Consider the following 23609-nt stretch of genomic DNA (forward strand, 5'->3'; position numbering starts at 1 on the left):
TCCTATCTGCAATGGGTTTTTTTTTGGTGGATTTCTCTTCTTTCTTAGCTTTTAGTTAGCTGGGACAGTACAGTATGATGATTTTCAAATCTCTGGCTCGAAGCAAGACAGGGCCTTTCATTGTATTAGTAAGGCAGAAGATCTAGGTTAAAATCTTCTATTTGTGTGGATCATTCAGCATAAGTGGCTCTTATAAAACCCTGAAAGGTCTGCTTGATGTTTTATAAGTCAGCATCAGTGCAGTGAACTGTGCCCAAAAGTGAGTGGAGAACTTGGGAGTACTGCAGTGCAGTGGGTACCTGTAGTCTTGTATATGGCATTACATTGAATTTCTGAGGGGTGGCCCAGGAAAGCACATGCTAAAGCAGTCTGAGGGAGGTGTATGGGGAAAGAAGAGTATGGTGGTTAGTTAAATTACATAAGTTCAGTAAAAAATACTTGTGTGTTTTTGTCCTTTCTGATTTGTAGCTGGTCTGCTGATCCAACTTTGAGATCCTGGAGATAGGGGATAATAAGAAACTGAGGCTGTGTGTTTGAGATTTTTGGGGTACTCTTCAAATGGAGTGCAATCAATGTCTTCTGCCAGTAAAATAGGCTTTATATTATCAATTAACATAGAACTTTAGGCTTAGCTTGCAGAATGCACAATCTTGGCAGTATAAAAGGACATGTAAGTGTAACAGTTTGTTTCTATTTATAGACATTTTTTACTTGGGTTTTTAAGTTGCAATCTTCAACAATGTGAATTTAAGCCAAAGACTCCATATCCAGCTTTCAGTTAGTCTTGTAATATTAATTAGTATTTATCATTATATAAACATAGAATTTTGGCACAGAGAGTGGGGATAAGGAAGGACAATGCTTATGATGTAAGAATTATATAAGGGTAAAGAGTGAGAAGGAGAAAAATAATTCAGTGTTAAAAAACTACTGCAGCAGTACTTTTTATCTTCAGATGCTTCCTGTTCTACTGCCAACTGTGCAACTTCTATTTCATATTTGTTGCACATTTGCACAGCAGTCAAAATGTAACTTAAAGACAATATAATCATCAGTCAATGCCCACTGGTAGCCCAGCAGTGCAGTCTCTGGGCTTTTTAGCAAACATTGGTAGCTTTCACCACCCATTTATTTTTTTATTTCTCATATCTTGAAATCATTGTTTTGAATGTATCCCTGCATAAGTATTAAGTAGGATATCTGAACAATTTATGAAAATATCCAGTCTCTGTTAGTTGGCTTATTTGTCCATGTACTTTTTAATGTATTGGTGTAGGTAATAATGTATTTGTACACCAAAGTTTTTACAGGGTGGGAGCCCAAACAGGAGCTCTGATCCTATCAGGTATTTTGACAAACATGTTTTGTTTAGATGCTGGAAAACATGTGATCAGCATTGTGATTTTTGGTTGCATGTCTAAGGGAAAAATTGCTTTTTTCTGCTCATAAAGAGAGTATGATGAAAAATTCAGGTTTCCCATGACTAATTCTAAATGATTGATATGAAGAGCTGCAGGGAGTAAATATGTTCTTCAGTAATTTGTGTTAGAGTAATTTGCAGCGTTTATGAGAGGAGCCTGACAAATTTAGGACAAATTTGTGTGTGTTGTTGTGGCATAGCTGTGTGTGCAGACCCACCTAGTGGAGGTAAAGCAGAAACTACGAGAAATTTTTTTTCCTGCTAGGTTTTCTTTCCAAAACTGTGTTAGCTAAACTGATAAAGGTGCCCTTTCACTAGCAAAACTTGGTGTCTGGATTTGATTGGCATTGCAGTAGCAGCTGCAAGGTGCAGCATCTCTCATATTCCACACTGGTGTGAGTACACTGATAGAACTTGGTAGAGAAGGCCAAACCTTAGGCTGGGATAATTGCATATGGCAAGAATAAAAATGAGCTTGGTTTATACCATTTGCAATTTAAAGTAATATTACATTCAGAATACACAGTCTGAAATATGTTTCCATGTTTATCTTCTTTCCACAGGAATGAGCTGGAACGCCAGTTTCTTGAGCTGTTACAGTTCAATATTAATGTTCCCTCCAGTGTTTATGCCAAGTATTATTTTGATTTGCGTTCCCTGGCAGAAGCGAATAACCTGAGTTTTCCCTTGGAGCCCCTCAGCAGGGACAGGGCATATAAACTTGAGGTAAGACTTTTTAGATTGCTCAGTGTTAAATGTATAGGGGGATTGGGAATTTCTGTCCTGTTTCTCCCTTCTCCCATCTCTTCCCAGATACTCCCATGAGATACTAGAATATCATGAGTCTGATTTTCATAATGGTTTTGTTTATGCTTTGAGTATTCAAAGCTGTGGGGACAGCTTTTAGACCCAGTTTGCTTCATACCTTACATTGCTTTCCATTTCTTTTCAGTTGCAGTTGTCTGTATTGGCCTTATGAAAGTACCCACAAGTTCTATAGTTATGGTATTCACAGTCTAGTGTTATTTGTTAATTTGATTTCTTAAAACTGATTATCGACCTTAAATGACAGAATATTAACAAACATTGCTGATAATAGCTATTCCATGTTCTTCTTTTGCAAGTGCTCAGTTTCATGTGGATCCAAGTTTATCTCCCATGATGTTTTTCTCAGTCAAGGGAGATCAGAAATGAGCACGTGCCTTCAGTGAATAAGTCATGAATGCTTATGAGATGTGGATATACAATATGCCAGAAGCACTGTTGGGTAGTCTGGACCTGTGAAATGCTGGGCGCTGTGAATACTGCAGACACAGGAGGAATTTAAATTATCAGCTAATTGTGGGCCCTTTGCAAGACTGCAACATATTTTTCCTCATTTTTTGGATATGTTTTTCAAATAAGGGCATTATTGCACTGGGTGTGTGTTTTGTTACTAATTTTGAAAATTTTCATTAGATGCTGGCTGCATTTAACAGTACACATCTTTAATTACATAACATCTCTGCACTGGAGGTTGTTTGCCTGTGGGTTAGACTGAGCTTTGCATGTTCTGAAATTCCTAATGCTCCTGTGGAACAGGCAGGCAGTTCTATGCACGTTTTTGTGGGGGGAAATGGTGCGTGGGACGGTTAATTGACTTGTTTGTGACTCTAATGGGAGCTAAAAGTGGTGGAGAAAGAATCAAAGAAAATTTCACTTAAGTTTTATTTCCCATTCTTTCTAAATGTTCTTCCTAAATTGCACAGGTAGCTCCAATAAGAATGTCATTCTCTGTATGGAGTGTGATCTAAATTTGCATCAGATTTTGTTTCTATTAAAGAGAATACTAAAAAAATTCATTTGGATTATAATCTTACTTGAAAAGAGGTGTTTTACTGAGTTATGGGAGTCTTGATAGTAAGTGCTATTACATATATCAAAATTAAATTGCTTTTTGATTTAGCCCACAGTTTCTTAAAATGGTCCATCTATATCACACACAATGTATAACAGCATGTTACAAATGAATGCAAGAGTGATAGCTCCTAAAACCTTAGAAGAAAAGAAAAATGGGAAATGATGGTAAATAGAGAATACTGGTAATTCTTCTGTATTAGCTAAAGAAAGGGCATATTTAAAAAGAACTAATGGAATATTTTTTCAATAAATCTGTATTATTAAAAACTTCCCCATTGGGCATGCTTTGAGCTGCCAACAGAAGTTGGCTGTAAATAACCCTGCTAGTCAGGGGATGTCTTCAGGGTAGAGGAGGAGTATCTGCTGTGAACCAGCTTAGTCTGCCACCTCCTTGCCTCTCTATTCCGTGGCCAGAAGGAAGGGAACTGCCTTGTTCCCTGGCAGTACATGGCTGTCATTAGTGTGCCCTTGAAACTACTTGACAGCATAATTTATAGCCCAGCTCCCTGAGCACAGTGAAGCATTTCGCTTGCCAAGAGTCATCAAAATGCATTTGCAGCACTTCTGTAGTCTCTCGTGTGCTGTTCAGACCAGAGTTCTCTGTTTTAAAACAGTTGCCTGGATTGTCAAGTGGAGTAGATGTAGTACCACACTGGCTGTGATATTTTTGATACTGAGAGAAGAGCTGCAGTCTGTGATGAAAGACAACAGCCTCACAGCAAATGTATTCATGCAGTGGAAGGATTTGCCTTGTGTGATAAGCTAAAGAGACCTTGCTCAGTCCTAAGATTAAAGCAACTTATGGCATTTGGGAGCACAAAAGGTGTTGTGTAGAGAAATAGCTATATTATAAAATATTTTTGCTATTTTTGCATTTTAAATCTATTTTTTATATCTAAAGCAGAAGCATTAGATCTGACATGGCAGAATCTGCATTGTGATTTCTGCAAACCTCTTGAAGTTGACATAACCATGATGATGAAATAAGACCCTAAAATGACCTAAAAGGATGAGGCTAGTAAGAAAGGTACCTCATCACAGGGGAATGCTGGAGAAGATCCATCAGCTTAGAGGTGTTACAAGAGATTGCAGTACTTGCTAAACATTACATCACTTTCTCGAACATCTGCAGTGGATGTTTTATCTTACTTAATGTTCTCAGAATTGACACTTAAAAAGCAACTTTGTCTTTTAAATGACAAAATGAAAGTCTTTTTTTTAACCTTTTAATTATCTGTGGACTAAAATGTCCTGGATTTGTTATACCAATCCACCTAGTAGCCAGAAACCATTTTTATGAACCCTCTTGCTTTTTTTTTTCTCGTGTTCTATGGAATCAGGCAGGTTAAAAATGGCAAATAAACTTTCATTAGATCATCCACTCTGTCCACCTGCCAATGCTGTTTGTTGCAAACAGCATATGTTATAGTGTGTTTTGTTCCTCCTTTTAATTATGTCAAATGTCAAGGCTTCCTTTGCTTTTCCAGAGACCCCTTTTCTAATATGGGAGAAGTTTTTCTGCCAAGAAGGTTGTTGGGTGTCCAGCCTTAATCCACTATTTTGTCATTTCCTACTCTTGCACCTGGTTTTTCTCCCATGTCCTGAGCTAAATATAAATCAGATTCTCCTCTTTGGGTTAAGTAGACAAAATGTGTCTGTCCTATTGCTGCTTGTGATCTTAGCACTGTAGTTGTTCCAAGGTTAGATTTTCTAAGAGCATTCATTAGTGCACTCCCAGTTTAACTGATGTTGTCTGAGATCTTTATTGTTAGGATGGTACTTGAGCACATAGTTCAAACCCTTTGAAATATATGCTGTTTTCTTGACCCTGAAGAGATACAGTCCCATAGATCAAACAGACAAAACCAGGAGAAAAATATCTAAGTTACAAACAGTCCTTATATCTCTTCAGCTTTCCACTGTCACAGTGATTTGATGGCAGTTCTGTGTTTGTATGTTCAGAACCCTCAAAGCCAGGAAGAAAAGAGCAAATCTCACCTTTTTGGGTCTTAGGAGTAACCAGTTGGGCTTTTCTCATGCTTTATAAATTAAGGAGAACTACCTGCTGTTTGTCCCTGTTCAGTTTCCTCTGGTTTGTCCGTTTTTGGAGGGTGTGCAGCACTCACAGTCTGTGCCTTTGTGCATTCCTGAGAGTGAGCCCATAACCAGCTGTGCTGCTTTCCTGCCCTGCACAAATGTGCGTGCAGCCAAAATTTGTACTGCTGTTTCTACTATTACTACTACTACTGCTGCTACTACAGCCATTCTCCAGCCTTCTTTCTCCTTACTTGTCCACCCTTCCAATGATGGAATCTCTAGGAGAGTCATATAACTCAGCAGAGGAACTGACTTTAGTTCTGCATGCATGGCTATAGTGGAAGAATAGATATGTGTATGCGTTCTAGCTGAACACATACATTTCAGCCAAGTCCAAAAAATTTCACATGATGAATTAGTGTTGCTGGTTTTTAAGAATGTTCTGATTTGAGATGAAAAGTGGTTCCTTGCAACTGTCAAAAATTGGTTTCTTTTTCTAGTAATAAAAGCAACAAAATTATCAGATGATAGAAAGGTGATTATAGCTATTTTGATTTATTTTAACTGAAGGACAATAATAAATATTTACAATTTTCTGCTTGTTTCCCCTTATGTTATACTAAAGTTGACTAACTACCTTGCCAAGTATGCTCCAAATGTTGATTTTATAACTTACTTGCAGATGAAGAGGCATCTTTAGCTACTGAGCTGCTTTAAATGACAGTGTGTTTCTTATCTATATGATTCATCAGCATAGCCTAGAGATGCCAAATATTAAGTGCCACTTCCAAGTAACATTTCATTTTGTCTGACCAAGTGCCAGAACAGAAATTTTCCTGTGTCACAGAGGCAATTTTGAAGTGATTACCTTCTTTGACTGTTTGATGCCTAAGGTAATAGTCTGATTTGGCAGCTGAAAGAAGCTGAGCTCACCTAAGTACACCCCTTTGTCATGCCATGCCTTGGCACATTATTTCATGGATAAGCATTTTTAACCCATTGAATTTTAAATCTGATTGAATTGCATAAACTCTATTAGTCCATCAAGTTCCTGGTTAAATTAAATAAGATTTTATTAAACAGTTTTAAGTGAATGAAGTTATGGTCTGAGAAGCAATATGAATACCTTTGTTATTTTATTCTGTTGTTCTCTTTGTGTGCACCATGAAGGAAAACTGCATTCAAGCGTAGTCTTAACAAAAATGTACAGTTTTCAACTGAAAAGTAGCAACTGTTCTCTTGGTGGTGGTAGGTTTTATGTTGTTCTGGGGTTTGGGTTTGTTTTGTTTTGTTTTCTAATTTAATGTTTTGTGGCTGGCTTGACCAGAGCATTAGGTGAACATGCTCTCAGATGTATGAGTTGTGTACTACTGCCATACCTGCCCCTGGCCTTTGCAGGACTATTCAAATTAAACGACTCTTCACTGCTACAACTTGCTGTGCTATAGAAGTAAAGGTCAAGAGAGAAAATGATGATCCATGGAGTCAGGATGTTTAATTATTTGTAATGCCTTGTGTTATAATCAAACACTTCTACTGGGTTTGTTTGTACAGTACTCTTTATTAAACATCTTAAGGCATAACTTGAAAGCATTCCTGAGTAAATAAAAAATGCTGCCTTAGTTTGTCGTATTTTTGAATTTGACCTTGAGTACTCCTTGCAGTGAGCTTTCTCTGCAGCTCTGCAGTTTGATTGCCAGAGTTAACATCTCTACTGATGCCAACCACAGCCTGTCCCAGCCATATGAACTCTTAATAGACAGGCTATTTTAGGGAACAGTAAATTCATGCATGTGAGGTCCATAATAAATACTATTTTTAAACTTGGCTGAAAACAGTAGAAGAAACATCAAACATTAACTCCAGTATGGCATAAAAGGAGTTGACACTTGAATAATGTTTGTCTCTCTCTTCAAAAGGTTTAAAAATGACTATGTATTTATAACATGAATTAAGTTATTCTGAATATGAATTTCATTTCCCTATATATATGGAATTATATAAGATAGCCTGGTCACATAAAAATGATCATCTGCTTCTGAAAGGTGAGTTAACATCAGCTCGGGAGGCAAACCAGGGTGAGTGTTCTGCAAGACCATTTCTCAAAAGAGAAAAATATAATACAAGATTTTTAGGAAATAAAAAATTTAAGAGCCACCCGGTTTTTACATTCTCCAAATACACTTACAGTTTCTATAGTTGTTTTATTAAGTTTTCCACGATTTTTCACCTATGAAGGGTGATACATCAGTTTGTAGAAATGGACAAGCATTGTCAGCTGCCTCGCTGAGGTTTGTGATGGTTCACCTGCAAAGACAAGGCTTGGGGTATGCTGGGTCCTTCTGAAGCTGTCATGTGGGGCAGTGCAAGCCTTCCTTCCAAGATGAATGAAAGGAAAACTAGGATTTGAGGAGAATGTCTTCATGTGTTTTGCTTAATGAAGGGACTTCTGTAATTTCACCTGTAGAAATCTGCATTTAGTCTTGCTTTGCCTGGACAGCTGTGGGCAATGCCACTGAGGGTTTTTCATCTTGTCTCTTGCAGGCCATTTCTCGCCTGTGTGAAGATAAATACAAGGACTTCAGGAAAGCTGCAAAGAAGCGGTCGGTCAGTGCTGACAATCTGACTGTGGTTAGATGGTCCCCTGCAATTATCTCCTAACAGAGGAGACTGGAATATTCCTATGGACCTACTGTTTCATCCATCCATTTTTTTCAGAGTGGGCTGGGGGTGGGGGGATAAAGAAAAAAAGACTTTTGATTTTTTTATTTTTAAATCTGTCAAGCTGCCTTTACAGTGCCTCCCCATTGTGTAGCACACGAGTGAAATGCCTAACGGAAGGAGAAATGCAGAAATCGGTGTTCGGGAGAGAAGATCGGCAACAATTATTTTCTCACTTCCACTAACAGCTTTACACTTTTATGAGGAAACAGCAAATCAGGTGCTTGGAAGAAGAAACAAAAAAAAAATGAAGTAGAGGCAGAAAAATATTTAAGAACTCTGCCATTTTCTATTATATTGTACTCATGAAGGGAAATGGCAGCATGAAAAAAAAAATGTAGTCAGATGACTGTGCACTAGAGGAATGACATTGGGAGAGTTCCATCTTAAATGTTTCTCTTAATATCTTTTTGTTGTTGTTGTTTTTTTGCATTCCTCATTGCTGCTTCCCAGGATAAATTCTTCCCCTTGCACAGCAGGAAATACAAAGTTTGTATTTACAGTAGCACAAGCCCCTGAATAAATAGTGTTGGGTTTTTTCACTGCACTTTTCTCTGTAACCTGTCTTATTAGCATTATTCTTCTTAATTATTATGCATATGTTACATTTCTTGTATGCCTTTTATTGTATTTCAAAAGAGAGAACTTGACCATAGTGCTGAACCAAAAGTGTGTACAGGGATCAGAAGATCTTCGTAATTTCATGATGTGTTTTATTTATAGTATACTTGGGTGCGTGTGCCTTCCTGAGTTCTTGGAATCATTTATTTTTCCTTAATATAAAGATACAGTTGTTAAAGTCTTGAGATGATGATGATAAGACTTGGGCCAAATCTCTGAAATTTGCAACAGGTCTTGTGATCCTTTTTGCAGATTTTCATAGCATTAGAAGTTTAGCAGAGTTCATCCATTTTGAAGGAGATTTTTTTTTTGTGGCCTGACAAGTTCATTCCTTCACCTCCAGGTCCATTGTTGCAAGCAATATTCTCAATTTTTATATGTTTACTTTAAATCAAAGTGAGTCTGTTTGTATAAAATATAAAATAATAAAAAAAATTGTTCCAATGAGAAGGCCTCTAGAAGAGCAGAATGGAAATCTTAATAAGGTATCTGTCACGAGGAGATTTGATTTGGAAACTAAATACAAACCCTCATGTTTTTCAGTGTAGGTGCTTACAGAAATTAAAAGTAACTGAACTGTGAATATTATTTCCAACTCGGATTATTGAACTCCTCTGTTGTTATTATTATTTTGCTCTTACTGTGGCTGTTCCCCCCTTGGAAATTGTAAGAACCTTTTATACAAAATCACTTGTCAGTTTAAGCATATTTGCTTCATAACACCGCAGGGTGATTTTTTTTTTTCCCCCAGTTGTTTTTTTTTTTTGGTCTTGTTTTGGTTTTTTTTGCACAGTTTAGAAAGATACAGCTGAAAGCTCTCAGTTCCCTGAAATCTGTCCTTGTGACTGTCACTGAAGGGAGTGGCAGCAGATGTCCCTGATTTGTGCACTACTGTTGTAACCACAAAGATTCCATGTTTGTTTTGTTAAGCCCTATGGGCTTGTAGCTACCTGGGGGCCCAGAGATGCACACCTGGCTCCCAGAGCGATGCTGATCCGGGGCCTCTGGGCCAGGAGGCACCCACAGAATCACAGCAGAGAAACCAAACAGTTTCCTGCCAGCTTTCCAATGGGATTTGTTTAGTTTGAGACATGAAGGCTTTGTCCATAAATTCTCCTGATGTTCTTTGGGCCTTTAAAATAATCTAATTCTCATCACTTCTTGTTGTGCCAATGCATCAGAGCTGTGAGTATCCAAGTCCATTTTTCCCTTGAACATGGAATGTAAGGCAAGTGTTTATAACAAATTACAGCATTTGAAACCTCTTTACAGATAGTATCAAAAGGAACATTTTCAGAGAATTTGAAATTCATCCTTTATAAGCATAAATTTAGGCTTTAAAATATGTAAAATATTTTGATTTATCAACACTTTGCTAAACTATTTTCCATTTAACTTGATATCAGGAATATTGGTTTTATCCATTTCTGGGTGATAGAGATATGAACTTTGGATTATGTAAAGATATCAATGCATCTACTATAATTTTTGTGAAGTTTATTAAACTACTTTAAAGATTGTATAGTCTATTTATTGTATGTATGTACATACAGTCTGATACTTTAAAAAGTGGATTCCGTAAAACCTGGCTCAGTCTTGTTTAGACTATTGAATATCGTTTTAGCCTTGTGCACTGGACTCTACCTCTGTATAGGAGAATTTTCCATATTCTTAATTAGTACTGATTCTGTGATTAACTTGGTTATGTTTCTTGCACTAAGAATTAAAAAAAAATCTGCTGTAAGTGTGGATTTTTTCTTTAGTTTTACCATATGAATCCTCTACGTTTAGATGGAGTTTCTTTCCCTCATGGTTATAGAATAATTCTTTGCTTTTTCTTCTGGTTTGTTCCAGGGTTGCCAAAAAATACAGTACCTGTCAGTAAATCTGAAAATTGTCTTTTGTTTGCAAGGTATTCTATACCAGGTAATTAAAAATTAATTATTATTTAGGCTTATGTTGTGTTTAGTGTAGTTTTTTCAGCATTACTGTATGGAAAATACCATTGCAAAGTTATAGAATCACCGGAGATGTAAGAAGGGAGGAGAACCATATAACATTTTCATTAACAGCACAAAGACATTGTGTTTTGCTGTAAATGTTTTCTGGATTAAGGTTTTCATTATTGCTTTGGTCACCGGCTCAGAACTGAAAAGGTGTAGGAGATATAATAAACCTGTCCCTTCAAGTATCATTGTCTTAATGAATTATTTTTATTTGTTGAGCCAGTGGGCCACTTGTTTGGTCATTTATGTGTTGATAATTGTCAACAATAGTTGAAAAAGGCATCTTTTAAGGGTTTTAATCATTCATCCGTATGCAGCCCAGAGTTGTTGCCATAATTCCTCTTTCCACCTGCAGACCTCTTTATATTTGATTTGCTGTTTGTATTTCAGTGTTTGCCAGTGAAAGATATCATTCTGACAGTGTCATGTGGGACTGAGAGCACTGGAGTCATGGGATGAAGTGCAAAACCAAAATGGTCAAATCACCTTTTTCCACCTTCAGCTCTTCAAATGATGCATGTTTTCTATTGCTGAAAATATACAAAATCCTATCCTATAGCAGGGTAATGGATTTGTTTTGTTAGGGGTTTTGGGATTTTTCTTAGAGAGAGAGGAATTAGCATATATTGCATAATTGCTGTTTACATTTACGGAGTCTGAACTAAGACTTGGTGTTTTAACACCTTTCTCTCCAGCTCCCCTAATGCCAGAAACCTTAGCTATAATGTGAAGATTACAAGTAACAAAAACCTTATCAGAAAAAGGCAATGGTGTAATGGTGGCAGATGACAAAATGACATGTGGTAGTGTTGGCTATATATAAAAATAGCAGTATGTGGGAGGGGATAGAGGAACTGAAAGAGCAGGAAAAAAACCCCAAAAACTCAACACCTGAAGCAACAAATTATTTACAGTCGTCCTTAGTTGGTAATGAGCATTTCATTTCCCAGTGATGTGTTTAAACTCCTAACTGAAGTGCTGCACATCCACTGCAGGCTCGTGTTGCTCTCTCCTTGTTCTTGGTCTTCGTGTGGAATTCACTCAGCCTAGCTTTTAGCACTTTCCTCACTTCTGTGTAAAACACATTTTTCTGTAATCGGAACTTTTTTTTTACTTGAATTGGCAGTTGTTGATAACATTTGCCTACTCTGCAGTGAAGCTCCCATTTAGTGTCTCTAATGGGTTCTGAGAAATCAGCTTAACTATAAACACAAACATACCTGTGTGAGTTCACCTAGATGTATGTGGAAATGTACTATACCCAAAGTGCAGTATGTGTCTTCCTGCAGTTTTTGTCTTTCTTCTCATCAACTGAATTCCATCTTGAGGAAACCACAGAACTGGTGAGACTGAGCTGCATGAACTGAAGGTAATGATGGCAGGTGTGTAGTGACCACTGCTCTGTAAAAATGCTTTAAAAAGGGAAACAAGTTTCAGAAGAAAAGCTGCTGCTTGGAAGGAAAACAATAGTGATAGCAGACGTAGATTATGATGTTGAAAAGGATTGTTTCATAGTGTGTCTGAACCTGCTTTTCTGGATCTTATGACAATCAACAAAAAGTAACTGCTGAGTTGCAGAACCACAACTTGAAAAGGACTGAATGCATTGAGGCCATTGAGGCACTGGAACCAGTTGCTGAGACAAACTGGAGAAGCCCCATCCCTGGAAGTTAGTTTAAATCTAGGCAGGAGAATTTGAACTAAATTATCTTTAAGGTCCCTTCCTAATCAAGCTTTTCTGTAATTACAGCCAGGAAAGCCAGGCTTAAGTTTATTTCTTGCCTGGCCTGGATCACTGTGCTCTTCCCAATGAAGAAAGAAGCAACAGGATGGCAAATTGAAGAAAGGCAGGTGACAGAGCAGGACAAATAGACTGTACTTCTTGTGTTCCTTCTAGAATAGTTGGCCTGATGCAATTTGGTGTGAAAAAAAGAGTTGTTGTTTCTCTCCCTTTACACCATGTGTCATGTGTTTCAGTATTATCAGCAGAGGCTTTCAGCTGTTACACCTGGAGATATTGTTTGGTGAACATATGCTAAGCAAGCTTCTTGGTGTGGTGAAATGGGGCTGGGTACCTATGAGTTGTCCAGAACCTCTAGTAAGAGTTTGTAAAGCTCAAGATGTCAGTGGTCACTACAGGTGGAGAACAGCAAATAATAAAATGTCAGAAATTGTATTTTGTAAAATACAATTTCCCAATGTACTTAGATCATTTACCTAATGTACCTGATTTAGTTTCAGACCTTTTTTCCTTGCATCTCTGATACATAGACTGAGATGCTGTGACAACTAATGCAGTAAAACTTTGAAGCTGGAAAATCTCTGGAACTAGCACTGCCACCCCTTTGAATTCACTGGCAGTGAAGTGAATCCTCAAAAAGCAGATGAAGATTTACTCATGTGACATGAGGGCTTCTATAAACAGGCGTTACAGTAAGACATCACCTTCATGTAAGAGATTCCACAGCACACTTAAGTATAGAGCTAATTCTTCTCTTAGCTGTAGGTTTCCTTGCTTCACTGCTCTGGGTTTTCATGCCCCTGTAATTTAGATGTTAATATAAATTATTCTCCATGGAAACGGTGTCTTGGGAACTGGCAACTGTGATACCCTTGCTGTCTTATATTTAAACAATACAGATCATCCTGTGGCCACATCTTTCTCTTTCATGTATTTCAGGCAAGTGAAGCGTTCTGCTGTAGAAAAAGGGGAGGCCAACAAGATGGGGATTGGTATGCTAAAAGGGCTATGAGGCACAATTCAGTGTGTATATTTTAAAAATAATCCAGGAAATAAAGATGGAGAAAGGCATTTGTGTTTTCTATGCTGTCAATGGCAAAAGGCATTGGTGATACTTTGAGAAGTGTGATGATGTTGAAGCTCTTGGGCAGAGAGTTTAAGGGATTATTCAATGGGACAGGATATACAGAGTGTTTTTCATTGATCTGGGGAGGAGGGAAGACCAGGCTGTACTGAGCAAAATGATACAGAAGAGCATGTAAAATACATACACCAAATAATCTTGAACATCAAGCATTCGAATGGCAGAACCAGCTTGATGTTGGTACATGATGTCAGTGTTTGGAAAGTATTGGTGGTCCCCTTATTTCCATAATAACATCCTTTTCCTTTTGTGGCCTTCCACTACAAGGTGGTCCTGTGTAAGCAAAAGCTTAGTATACGCTGTTCATTCTTAGAATATAATCAGTAATATTTGAAGGTAGACATTACAAAAAAAAGTTTAAAAACGTAGTGAGCGTTCATCTTAAAAACAAAAGCTGCTGGGGGTAACCTGGTGCTGCTGTGGGGCTTCATCAGTATGAGCATTAAGTAATGAGAGTCTCCTGCTTGTGACAACTCTCAGTTCACGACAGTCCCACTTCTGAAGTCACAGGTTGGGAAGGTGAGAAGAATTGTGGAGAACAACCTCCCACCCCCGTCCCCTGGTAATAACAACCCAACCCCAAGTCCTTTGTAGTTACAGCAGTTTTGCGCAACACAGTTTTGAACAAAGATGGAAAATTATCTTCCAACTTGCACCATTGCTTTGTACAAAAGTAAGAATGGTTTAAATGTGTAATATTAAATATTTAACTTATTACTGCCAGCAGGTATGTACCTTACGCTCTGCCATGGGAATGAGTCCACAATCTGAATGTGTTCTCTGCCAGTGCTTTGTAGGGCACCTATTGTAAGTCTGTCCTCTGCGAAACTGGAGGAATGGTTTTTGTAACCCAGGAAAATAGTTGGGTGTATCTTGATAATTTTTAATGCTGTCAGATAAGGTGATCTCCCAGATCTGCGTGATTCAAGGATTTGGATCAATGGTTCCTTCAGCTGAACAGAAATAAATGCTTCAAAGCATAAAGTGACAGTACTGACTTCATCTAGAGAAATTGTGGTCATGTCACCCTGACACTGATCTTCAGTGATAGAAGGACTGGCCTGATTCTTCTGCTTCCCCATTTAATCATGAATCTCAGGGAGGACATTGTTGGTGTTTCTGACCTGGGAGAAATCTAGACTATGAAATTGTTGCTTTTCTTTGGTGGCCTGTCATTGTAGTACATCAGAAAGGCTTTTTTGTTCTGCTCCGTTTTGCTGGCATGTGGCAGAACAAAGTTGTTGTGCCCCTTAAAGTGTGCACATAGGTGGGCCATGTGTTAGCTGAAATTGTGTGCTCAGACATCTGATTCCCAGCTGTGACATTTTCCCTCAACCTTTTCTAAAATAATTTTCGCCTAGAAAAAGGAACCAGGGCAAGCAATAAGTTTTCTCCAAAATATATGGCAAATCAGCATCTTAATTTTTCTATTTCAGATTTTTCTTTATAATTTCAGACTTGAGCTTTTCCTTGACAACTCAGTACATGTATGTATGTGAACATTTATTTTTGGTTCTAATTGCATTAGATAAGGAATTTCTATGGCAGTTGCTAATAGAAAAGGCAATTATTTAAAATGTCATTTGAACCTGTTGTTTGCCCCCTGAGGAATGCATTTATCTTTGACTTACTTAGAATAGGTAAATCCAGTGATACAAGATTGCAGATTTTTGCCTTGTCTGCTTCATCCTATTACATGAACAATGAACTTTTAACAATTTTTCAGTATTTGTAAGAAATTTTACATATTTTAATACTTTCAGTATAAACTGAGCGCTTCAGAGGATCAGGAGTACAGAGAACAAAAGCAATCTGTAGCTTTGATTTCTAACAATTAGAGAAAAAAAATTAGAGCAAACTCTAGTATCTCTCTCCCTCAGCTTTATTTCTTAATAAAGTGTCCCCAGAAACAGCTTCAGCATCTGTTGCCAAATGTCCTGTGTTCTCCTGAATTTCTCAGGATTTGAACAGAAAGTCACAACCTCATCAACCCTTTTAAACCTGAAGTGCATTTCTGGGGAAATCAGACCGAAATGCAATATAAAATGGTGAGAGACATAGGAGCGTGGGGGAAGAGGATCTCTTGGGGCAGTGGAAAAGTGCCCTTGAGCTGAGGCAGCACCAGTCTGAGGAAGTAGGTGAGGAGCTCAGGTTTCCCATCCCACAAGTTCCTTATCCTCATCCTTGCAGCCACAAGCCTGAGCTGCCACTTTGGGGATTGAAATGATCAAAATCTGTGGGTCTGCACTGGTTTGTATTAGTGTTTGGGTCACAGGTAAGAGAAATTGGGTCTGTATGACTGGGCAGCCCCAGTGCATCTCACCTAACACAGACTTGCAGCTGTTTTTCCCTGCATGGATCTCATGCATCAGCCTCTGCATCTTCCTGGCCTCCCCCTGTGCTGTCCCTGTCACTGTGGGCTGTGCCAGTGCCTGGGACCTGCCTGCTGGCAGAGCTCCTGGCAGTTCTAAACTCACCTGGCTGGGCCTCCTCCCTGCTCCAATATGCGATATTTGCGTGAGCAGCAATGCCTCTCTTAGTGTTCGGTTACACAGATGATTGGTGGCCATCCTAGAATGGGTTGGGTCAAAGGGAACCTCAAAGATCACCATGTCCATGCCATGGGCAGGGACACCTCCCACCAGCCTGGGTTGCTCAGGGTCCCTTCCAGCCTGACCTGGTTTATCTGCACATTCTTCAGCTGTGTCCTTAGTGAGGTTTGTGCATTAAATCAGTGGCCAGGCAAGATGGAAACCTCATCATTTACACTTGTGTAACAACACCTGCCCTGAGAGCCGAGGCAGAGCTCAGCTGAAACACCAAGCTCACCTGAGGGACTTTGGGTTACTTAATCAACATTAGAAGAGTGAAACCTCTAAACCTGAGGGGATGAATCATATAATTGCTGAAGGCAGGAAGGAATGCTAGGGGACCACTTTACTTGAACTGAAAATTGCTTTTGCCTATCTGAGCATCACAACCTGGGATAGGAATCCCTGCAGATTAGAAACAGGGGTTTGGGGGATTCTGACACAAACCTCTAAAGGGAGAATTAGTCCATACACGAGTAGCTGTAACATTAAGGTGAAAAACTTTGTCCTTCTGATTCTTTCTATGTGAGAAACCACATTATTGCTGTGGGGGAATGCATTTTAAGCATGTCCTGAAGCACTCATGCTAAATTTCAAAGGAAAAGTGTAAAGTCTATAGTTTTGCATATAAATGAATGTGGCCATTGAGAGAAAGGTCAATAACCTTATATAGACATAAATACAACATAACTTCCTTTGTCATGTATGTAAAATAATACAAGTTATTCAGGAATGCAGATATATCACATACCATGATTCTGTTCGGTGATTTATTGGATTTATTCTCCAGAAATGAAAACATCATTGGCAAATTGTGTGGGTTAATGTACTTAAAAAACTGCTCTTTGAGGTGTTTCGTAAGAGTTTTTTGATGGCCAAAATATTTTTTTACCCAGGAAGGGAAGTGAAGGCAGTCAAAAGAGAAAGCAGCAAAATGTAAAAAATGTGGGGGAAAAAAGAGGAGAAACTGAAATAGTAACCGCAGTTAGAAGGCACAATACAGGTCACAAGGGAATATATCCATAAATACCTGTGGCCAGTTGTCCTGGGTTTGCCAGTGCTCAGCCCACTACACCAGTTCAAAGAACTAATGCAATTTTTAATAGTGTCAGGAACACAGTAATTGGTAGCAATTTTGTAGATTAGATTTAAATGGCAAAGTATCAGTCATAATGCAGAGGAGGCAGAAAGATTGAGCTAATGGCCCTGTTTTGTCTTTTTGTGTTGTGTTTGTTCCTTGCTGTAGTAATAAAATTTCGTTTCTGGTACTGAAAGAATTTTCAGTCGAAGCTATTAGATATCTTGGAGTGACAAAATCACTTTGCCCAGGTGCTCTGAAAGGTTTTGCTGAGGCAGAGGGGGTTGGCTGGCAATATTTCTCAGTTCTGGAGGGGAACCACCTTTGGAAAAAAGCTTAGGGAGAGCAAATGTAGAAACGGGAGGTGGTTTATTCTGTGTTTGTGCAGGGCACAGTAAACTGAGAGCCTGAGTTACTGTGCAAGGGATGGGTAAGTAAATGGGGCATAATCAGTAATCCCTGATCCTTCATGGAAAATAGACTCTCAGACTATCATTTAAAAACAGGACATAAATTGGTGTTCTTCCCTCTAGGCACACAGTTTGTGGTGATTGGCTCAGCCTCGTGCCCAATGGGCACAGCTGTGAGAAGCAGCAGGTGAGCAGCACTGACAGCAATGAGCCAGGGAGTGCCCAGGGGCACTGACCAGCCACCAAAGGAACAGAGGGCACACGGGTGCAATGCATCAACACGGGGAGTGTAAAAGGTTGGGCCAAAGAACAAGAGCAGATGCTTGCAGCCTTCTGAAGGGACAGGATGTTACCTGAAGCACTCTGAAGTGGTAAGGGTGTTACTGTGTATGGGTTGGAGCTTTCTGAAGTTGTATGGTGACACTCTGTGTATCGTGGCAGTCTCAACTGGGTCATGTGCTGTGGTTTATGCTGTGACACTTCCCCATTTCTGCTGTGTTTTACCTTCCTAGCAAAATCTTGCTGCTCTCTGCTTTGGCCCCAGCGGGATGTTTGCCAGTCCATTTATCCATTGTGTGAGATTTCCTTCTGGACAACACTGGGAGCTGCTCCAAGGTAGGGAGCAATGCTGTGTGTTCCCAGCCTGCCTTGGGCATGGGTCCTGTGGGGAAATCCGCTCTTGATCATTCCTGTCTGTTTTCCTTTGCTCTCTAAGACATTGGAATAAATCCTTCAGGGTCCTTGTTACCCTTTTGATGTTGTGGTAAAAATTTTCAAAGGAATGAATGGCAGTTGAGTATTGAACTCCTATCAATTTTACTAAGGACTGAGGCATCAAGCTGAATTTTATGATGCTTTTCTCTTCAAAAGAAAAAATCCTGGTTGATAGAATACATAGAATATAAATACTGTTGTGGTTTAACAAGGGAATTCCTTGTGTACTGCCCAGTATGTGTTGAGTACACTAGCAATGATTATTAAAAATGGCTTTTGGAAGAAAACAAAGCAAAAACCATGGAAACTGAAGGCAGCAGGCATGATAGGACTGTATTGTAAAGCAAAGGTTTGGGGCAGAGAGCAAATTCAAATCCTGAAATAAAAATTTGGGGTAATTTTTCCTAATGTTGTGGAGGTTGACCTATCTGAGTTTTGTTTAAATGACTTTTTACAAGGCCACACTAGTCTTAAACATACAGACTATTAACAGGTCACAGTTTAAGGTCAAAACAAACCTCATAAAACCATAAGGTGATGTGCATCTCATAAAGGTGAGGCACAAAAACTGATTTTCATGTTGTCCTTAAAATGGCCAGAGGTACATACATAAATTGTACATCCTGATATCGATGCAAGAAATCTAATAATTCTTTTGTCTAGTAAGCTGTGAGTAGCAACTATGAAGAGTATTAGATTTTTCCCTATATTGTTCATTAAACATAGCTGAATATCAAAATTTCTCATTCTGAAGCAGTATGATAGGCGTACACATTCTTTTTAGACAGAAGTACTCTTCTGGGTAAGGATTTTATTATGCACAGGATATAGCTTTTATTTATAAGACAAGGATGAGATTTAATACAATGTACTTTTTGACTTCTGCATAGGAATGAATTTGACTTGAAAATGACATTTCTTCATCTGTTAGAAGAAATCCACAGTTGGTACTGCCTGCAGTGGTTCCTGAAGTTTGTGTGTGAATTAGAGGGAGGAAAATCCCTTTTCTCTTTTCAGCTTCCTTCTTTCATTTAGCCCTTTCCCCTGTGCTTGGTTTAATGACCACGGAGTTACAGTGCATCTGTCCATGCTGAAAAAAATGCAGTGTCAGTGTTCAATAACAGAGACAACAGTAAAGGGTTTGTTCCTTAAAATGATCAGCCATGAAATACAAGAAGGTGTAAAGAACTCTTACTTTAAATGCACAGTGGCTGCCTGTATGTTAAATCTAAGATGACAGATTTATTTATTGAAATCCAGAACCAGCACAGTAACCTCTTTTGTTGTGCATGGTGCAAACAGGGATATTTGCCCTCCATAGCTCTAGCAATATTCACACTTAGAAACCAAGTATTAAATTTAAAACATAGTGACCCAAAGATTTCTTGCAGTCTCCTGTTTATTATGAAATCTGTTTTCCAATTACCTAAGGCCTTTTCCTTATTTAAACAATTTCCATGGTATCAGCTCACCATGCTTTTGCCTGCCTGACCATTGCTAGGTGTGGACCTGCTTGAGGGAAGGACTCCTTAGTGCTGGATGTTGGGCACTAATAAAACATGAAATCACCTGCTTCATCATAAAATACAGGATCCGTAAACATTCCAAACCTTCCGTTCTGTCTTTGGCACTGTAAAGAAAGGTAACTGTAAAACTCAGTGTTAAATGTCAAGTGCAAAACTTAAACAGGAGCTAGAATCTCTCTTATACAAGATTTTTTTGTGTGTTACAGCAGAGCAAATTTCAGGAATACTGTCATGTGCTCATGTAGCCACCAATTTCAGTGGGAGTCAAGCAGGTACTAATAATGTGCTTTTGAAAATCCAGTGGACTCATTTTGTACTTTTACTACTTAGTAAGTTAAATATTTTTGCAGAAATTGACCCTGAGCTCCTGAGTGGGAATATTTTTTCCATTACTTAATTTTCCTTCATCTCTGTCTTGAAGTGTTCAAAATTCTTGGCTGAGTAGCTGTGAAGTTTCTGAACCAAAGTCTGAAGAAGAGCTGCTTTTTCCATTTGTTGTCCTCTTAGAAGCAGGTTCCCTTTAGAAATAGGAGTTCTGAATATTCAAACATTTAGAATAAGGGACTCTGTTTGAGATAATGTGGGAGAATGGAATAAATCCTTAAGAGCATGCAGTAGAACACACTCTTTTTTTAGGTTTACTAAATTAGTAGAGGAACAGTGAGGCAGCACAACACATGCAAGGAGCTGGGGCACCAGGCTTAGGTGTTCAAGAGGACAGAGCTGGTGTGGAAGTCAGCAAAGTCGAATCCAATCAATATAAGGTGAATTTCACAGTTCTGGGTGTCCTTCTGGGCTACTTTAGACACACATGCATTGGCATTTATGTACATTTGAGCATGTGTGCATGCAGCTCCTCCCTGGGAATGGAAGAGATGGGGAAGAGGGAGAAGCATTTGTTGGAAGTTTCCTTTCCTTGCACTCAACTCTGCTGCTTCTGGGGACTGATGAGTTAGAGGCTGAGCAGTGGGGAACAGGAGCACGTTGTTTAGGCTCCCCATGGAATATTTTGTGATGGAAAACACTCACTGCTCCCTACCTCAGTGTGTATAGGCTCTGTAGCCCAAAAGCTGAAGCTGTGGTTGCCTTGTCTTCTCTATGTCTGAGTAGCTCTGGTGGCTGTTCTGGGCACAGGCTCCTTTCAAAGAGCAGCAGCAACACCCAGGGAATGCAAAGTGTGCAGTGCTGGATGTGCCTGTGTAAAGCAAAGGGCTGTCCCTGCTGTGCTGGCTCCTGCCTGTGTGAGTGCTCTGAAGGTTTGTGTACATGTGTGTGTGTGTGTGTGTACATATGTCTTAAAAAGAGCATTTGTTCTGGACAGCTTTTCCTACTAATTTGCTCTTGTCCTTCATGGCTAGCTTGTTTCTTTCTCTCCCCCTTCTGCTGCATTTCACAATTTTTAAAATGAGGCCATGAAGACGAATTGCCTTTTAATGTTTACTGTCCCTTCCAAATAGATTCCCCCTCCCTCCATTCACAAATCACTTCAGAAGAGCTGGATTTACTGCAACATTCCTCACTAACATATAATTTTGCTAACTAGAAAAATTCTAATTAAATTTTTAACTTAGACTTTAAAATATCTGTGTTTTTTCTCTCTTAAATTATGATATGCCAAAGGCCTTAGACTAAAATGCCAGATCACTTTGTCTGTTAGGGAAGCTGCTATGCTGACCTATTTTGCCTTAACATTAATTAAATTGGTAGAGGGATGTTCCTTCATTGCCCAGTGTGGTGTAGGATGCAGTCTCCATTAGTAACTCTCACTTCAGTGTCATTAGTGTAGGTCTTGACTGGGTAAGACAGATGGGTTTGGGATTTGCTAGGCCAGAGGAATTTCTTTATTTTCTGGGAGCTTTTTTGATGTGTGATGTAGATTGTGGCACCGTTCACATGACAGATTTGATCCTCAAGTGGCTTCAAGCTAACTCTGTCTTACCTCTGGATGTCATTCTGAGCCCAGGACTAGCTGAGATGTCTTTGCTCTGTGCAGTAACCCAGGTCTAAGCCTGGAGATATGGAACTGCAGGGAGATGCAGTTCCAGTTGTTCAAAATGTTTCAGGGGGTCTCTCACAGTGATGGAATCTGTGTATTTTTGCAGGATCAAGGCCTAGACCTATGATAAGGGGTTATAAATGTGGACAGCAGTTGTAAATTTTAAAATAGATTAAATTGCGTCTTCTTGTGTTTCACTGTTTGTCTCTGAAAGCTTTCCAGTGGTTTTTAGGGCCCTTCCTAAAATGAGATGTGATGAGGTACTGCTGGGTTTCCAAGTTTAACTTTACCCAATACCATGTCAGTTTTTTCTACCTGCCTTTCTTTTTGACTAGAATAGAGTGCAAGTCCACAGATTTGAGAGTTTTTTAGGTTGGGAAGAGTTGTTTGTGGGATTCTAGAGCTGGAGTGTGCTGGAGTGTCCCCATCCTCTGGTGTGGGAAATGGTGCCAAACCCACGGGTGGCCCTGCAGAGCTGGGGCCCTGTGCTGCTGCACCCATGTCTGTCATCTGCTCTCCCTACTTCTTTATAGTCCTTACAGGCCAACAGGGAATACAGGGAACAGCTAAAGATAAAGAATAAATGAGGGGGGTTTTGTGGTGAATATCTTCAGCTAAGATGTGGAAAATCTTCAGGTGGGAACCCTGCCCTGAAAGATGGGTTTTTTGTTTCCTCATCCCTTTGCTCAGCACTGTGCGTCTGTGGACACCAAACATTTTATATCAACCACCACAGACTGGAGCACAATTGGGAACACTGATGGCAGAGGCTTGGGAAGAGGACACACCACAGAAAGGAGAAGCACTGGATTCAAGTGAGATATGAGCTGCCTAGAAAAGCTAAAAAAAAAAAAAGCTAAAGTTGTCTGAAAAAAGCTAAAATGTAATTCAAGCTTTCTGACCTAAGCTAAGCTGCACTGTGACAGGAGGGTGCCTGCTTTCTTTTAGAAAAAAAAGGCCATCCTATCTCAGTGCATCCATGCTGTGGGATCAGATGTTGTTGCCTGGTATAGTTCCTCAGGCAACAATCTGGGGGCTTAAATTCCTAGCTGTTATCCCTCTTCCACAAATGGTAGAGGTCTCACAGCAACCACAAGCAAGGATATTTTAACCAACAATATTGACAGAGACAATTTATAGCCTATTGTGTGGATGCAGCTGCTGAGCATTCATATCCTGCCACCGTCTTTGCATTCCTGACTTTATTTTTGACAAAGGGTGTTTAACCAGGAATACCTTCAGACCTCAGCATAATCCATATCTTGGCTGTCTGCATCTTTTCTCTATTGGCTTTCTCCAGCTTTCCTTCCTTCCCTTACTTCTCACACACACACATATCTCTGGTTAGAAAGAAAATATGCATGTAAGTAAATGAAGCTAAAACCATCATCACAAACCATGAACAAAAATTGGAAGAAATGGCAGTTTGGAAAATATTTTACCTAAATAAATTCTGGAACCAATAAAAGTTCTGGATTAAAAATCTTTTTACACAGATAACAGACAAAGGGTTTTGAAGGGCCATCTTTTCTAATCCCACTTATAGGGTTTCGTTAGGATGGTGCTTACTACAGAGAGGATGATCAGTGTGTTCTGCCAAGGCATTGCAAAGCCTGTGAGCAGAGAGCTGGGGACAAAGTCTTTGGGCAGGTATATTTTACTTGATGAAACTATTAGTTTTACCTTTTACCCAGGTAAGATGTGC

The 23609-nt window shown here is 39.2% G+C and overlaps 1 protein-coding gene across 2 annotated transcripts in view; it reads left to right on the top strand.

Moving 5' to 3' along the window:
• CCNY (cyclin Y) overlaps positions 1-10889 on the top strand; it is a 46773-nt gene extending 35884 nt beyond the window's left edge. For both annotated transcript variants that reach the window (XM_005428887.3, XM_031063525.1), the window contains 2 exons: positions 1984-2146; positions 7901-10889. In XM_005428887.3, the coding sequence (XP_005428944.1) occupies positions 1984-2146; positions 7901-8017 (280 nt within the window). In that variant the 3' untranslated portion in view covers positions 8018-10889. The remainder of the gene's footprint in view (positions 1-1983; positions 2147-7900) is intronic.
• Positions 10890-23609: the final 12720 nt, after the last annotated feature.

Source organism: Geospiza fortis, unplaced genomic scaffold (genome assembly GCF_000277835.1).
Source record: "Geospiza fortis unplaced genomic scaffold, GeoFor_1.0 scaffold548, whole genome shotgun sequence".
Lineage (NCBI taxonomy): Eukaryota > Metazoa > Chordata > Aves > Passeriformes > Thraupidae > Geospiza > Geospiza fortis.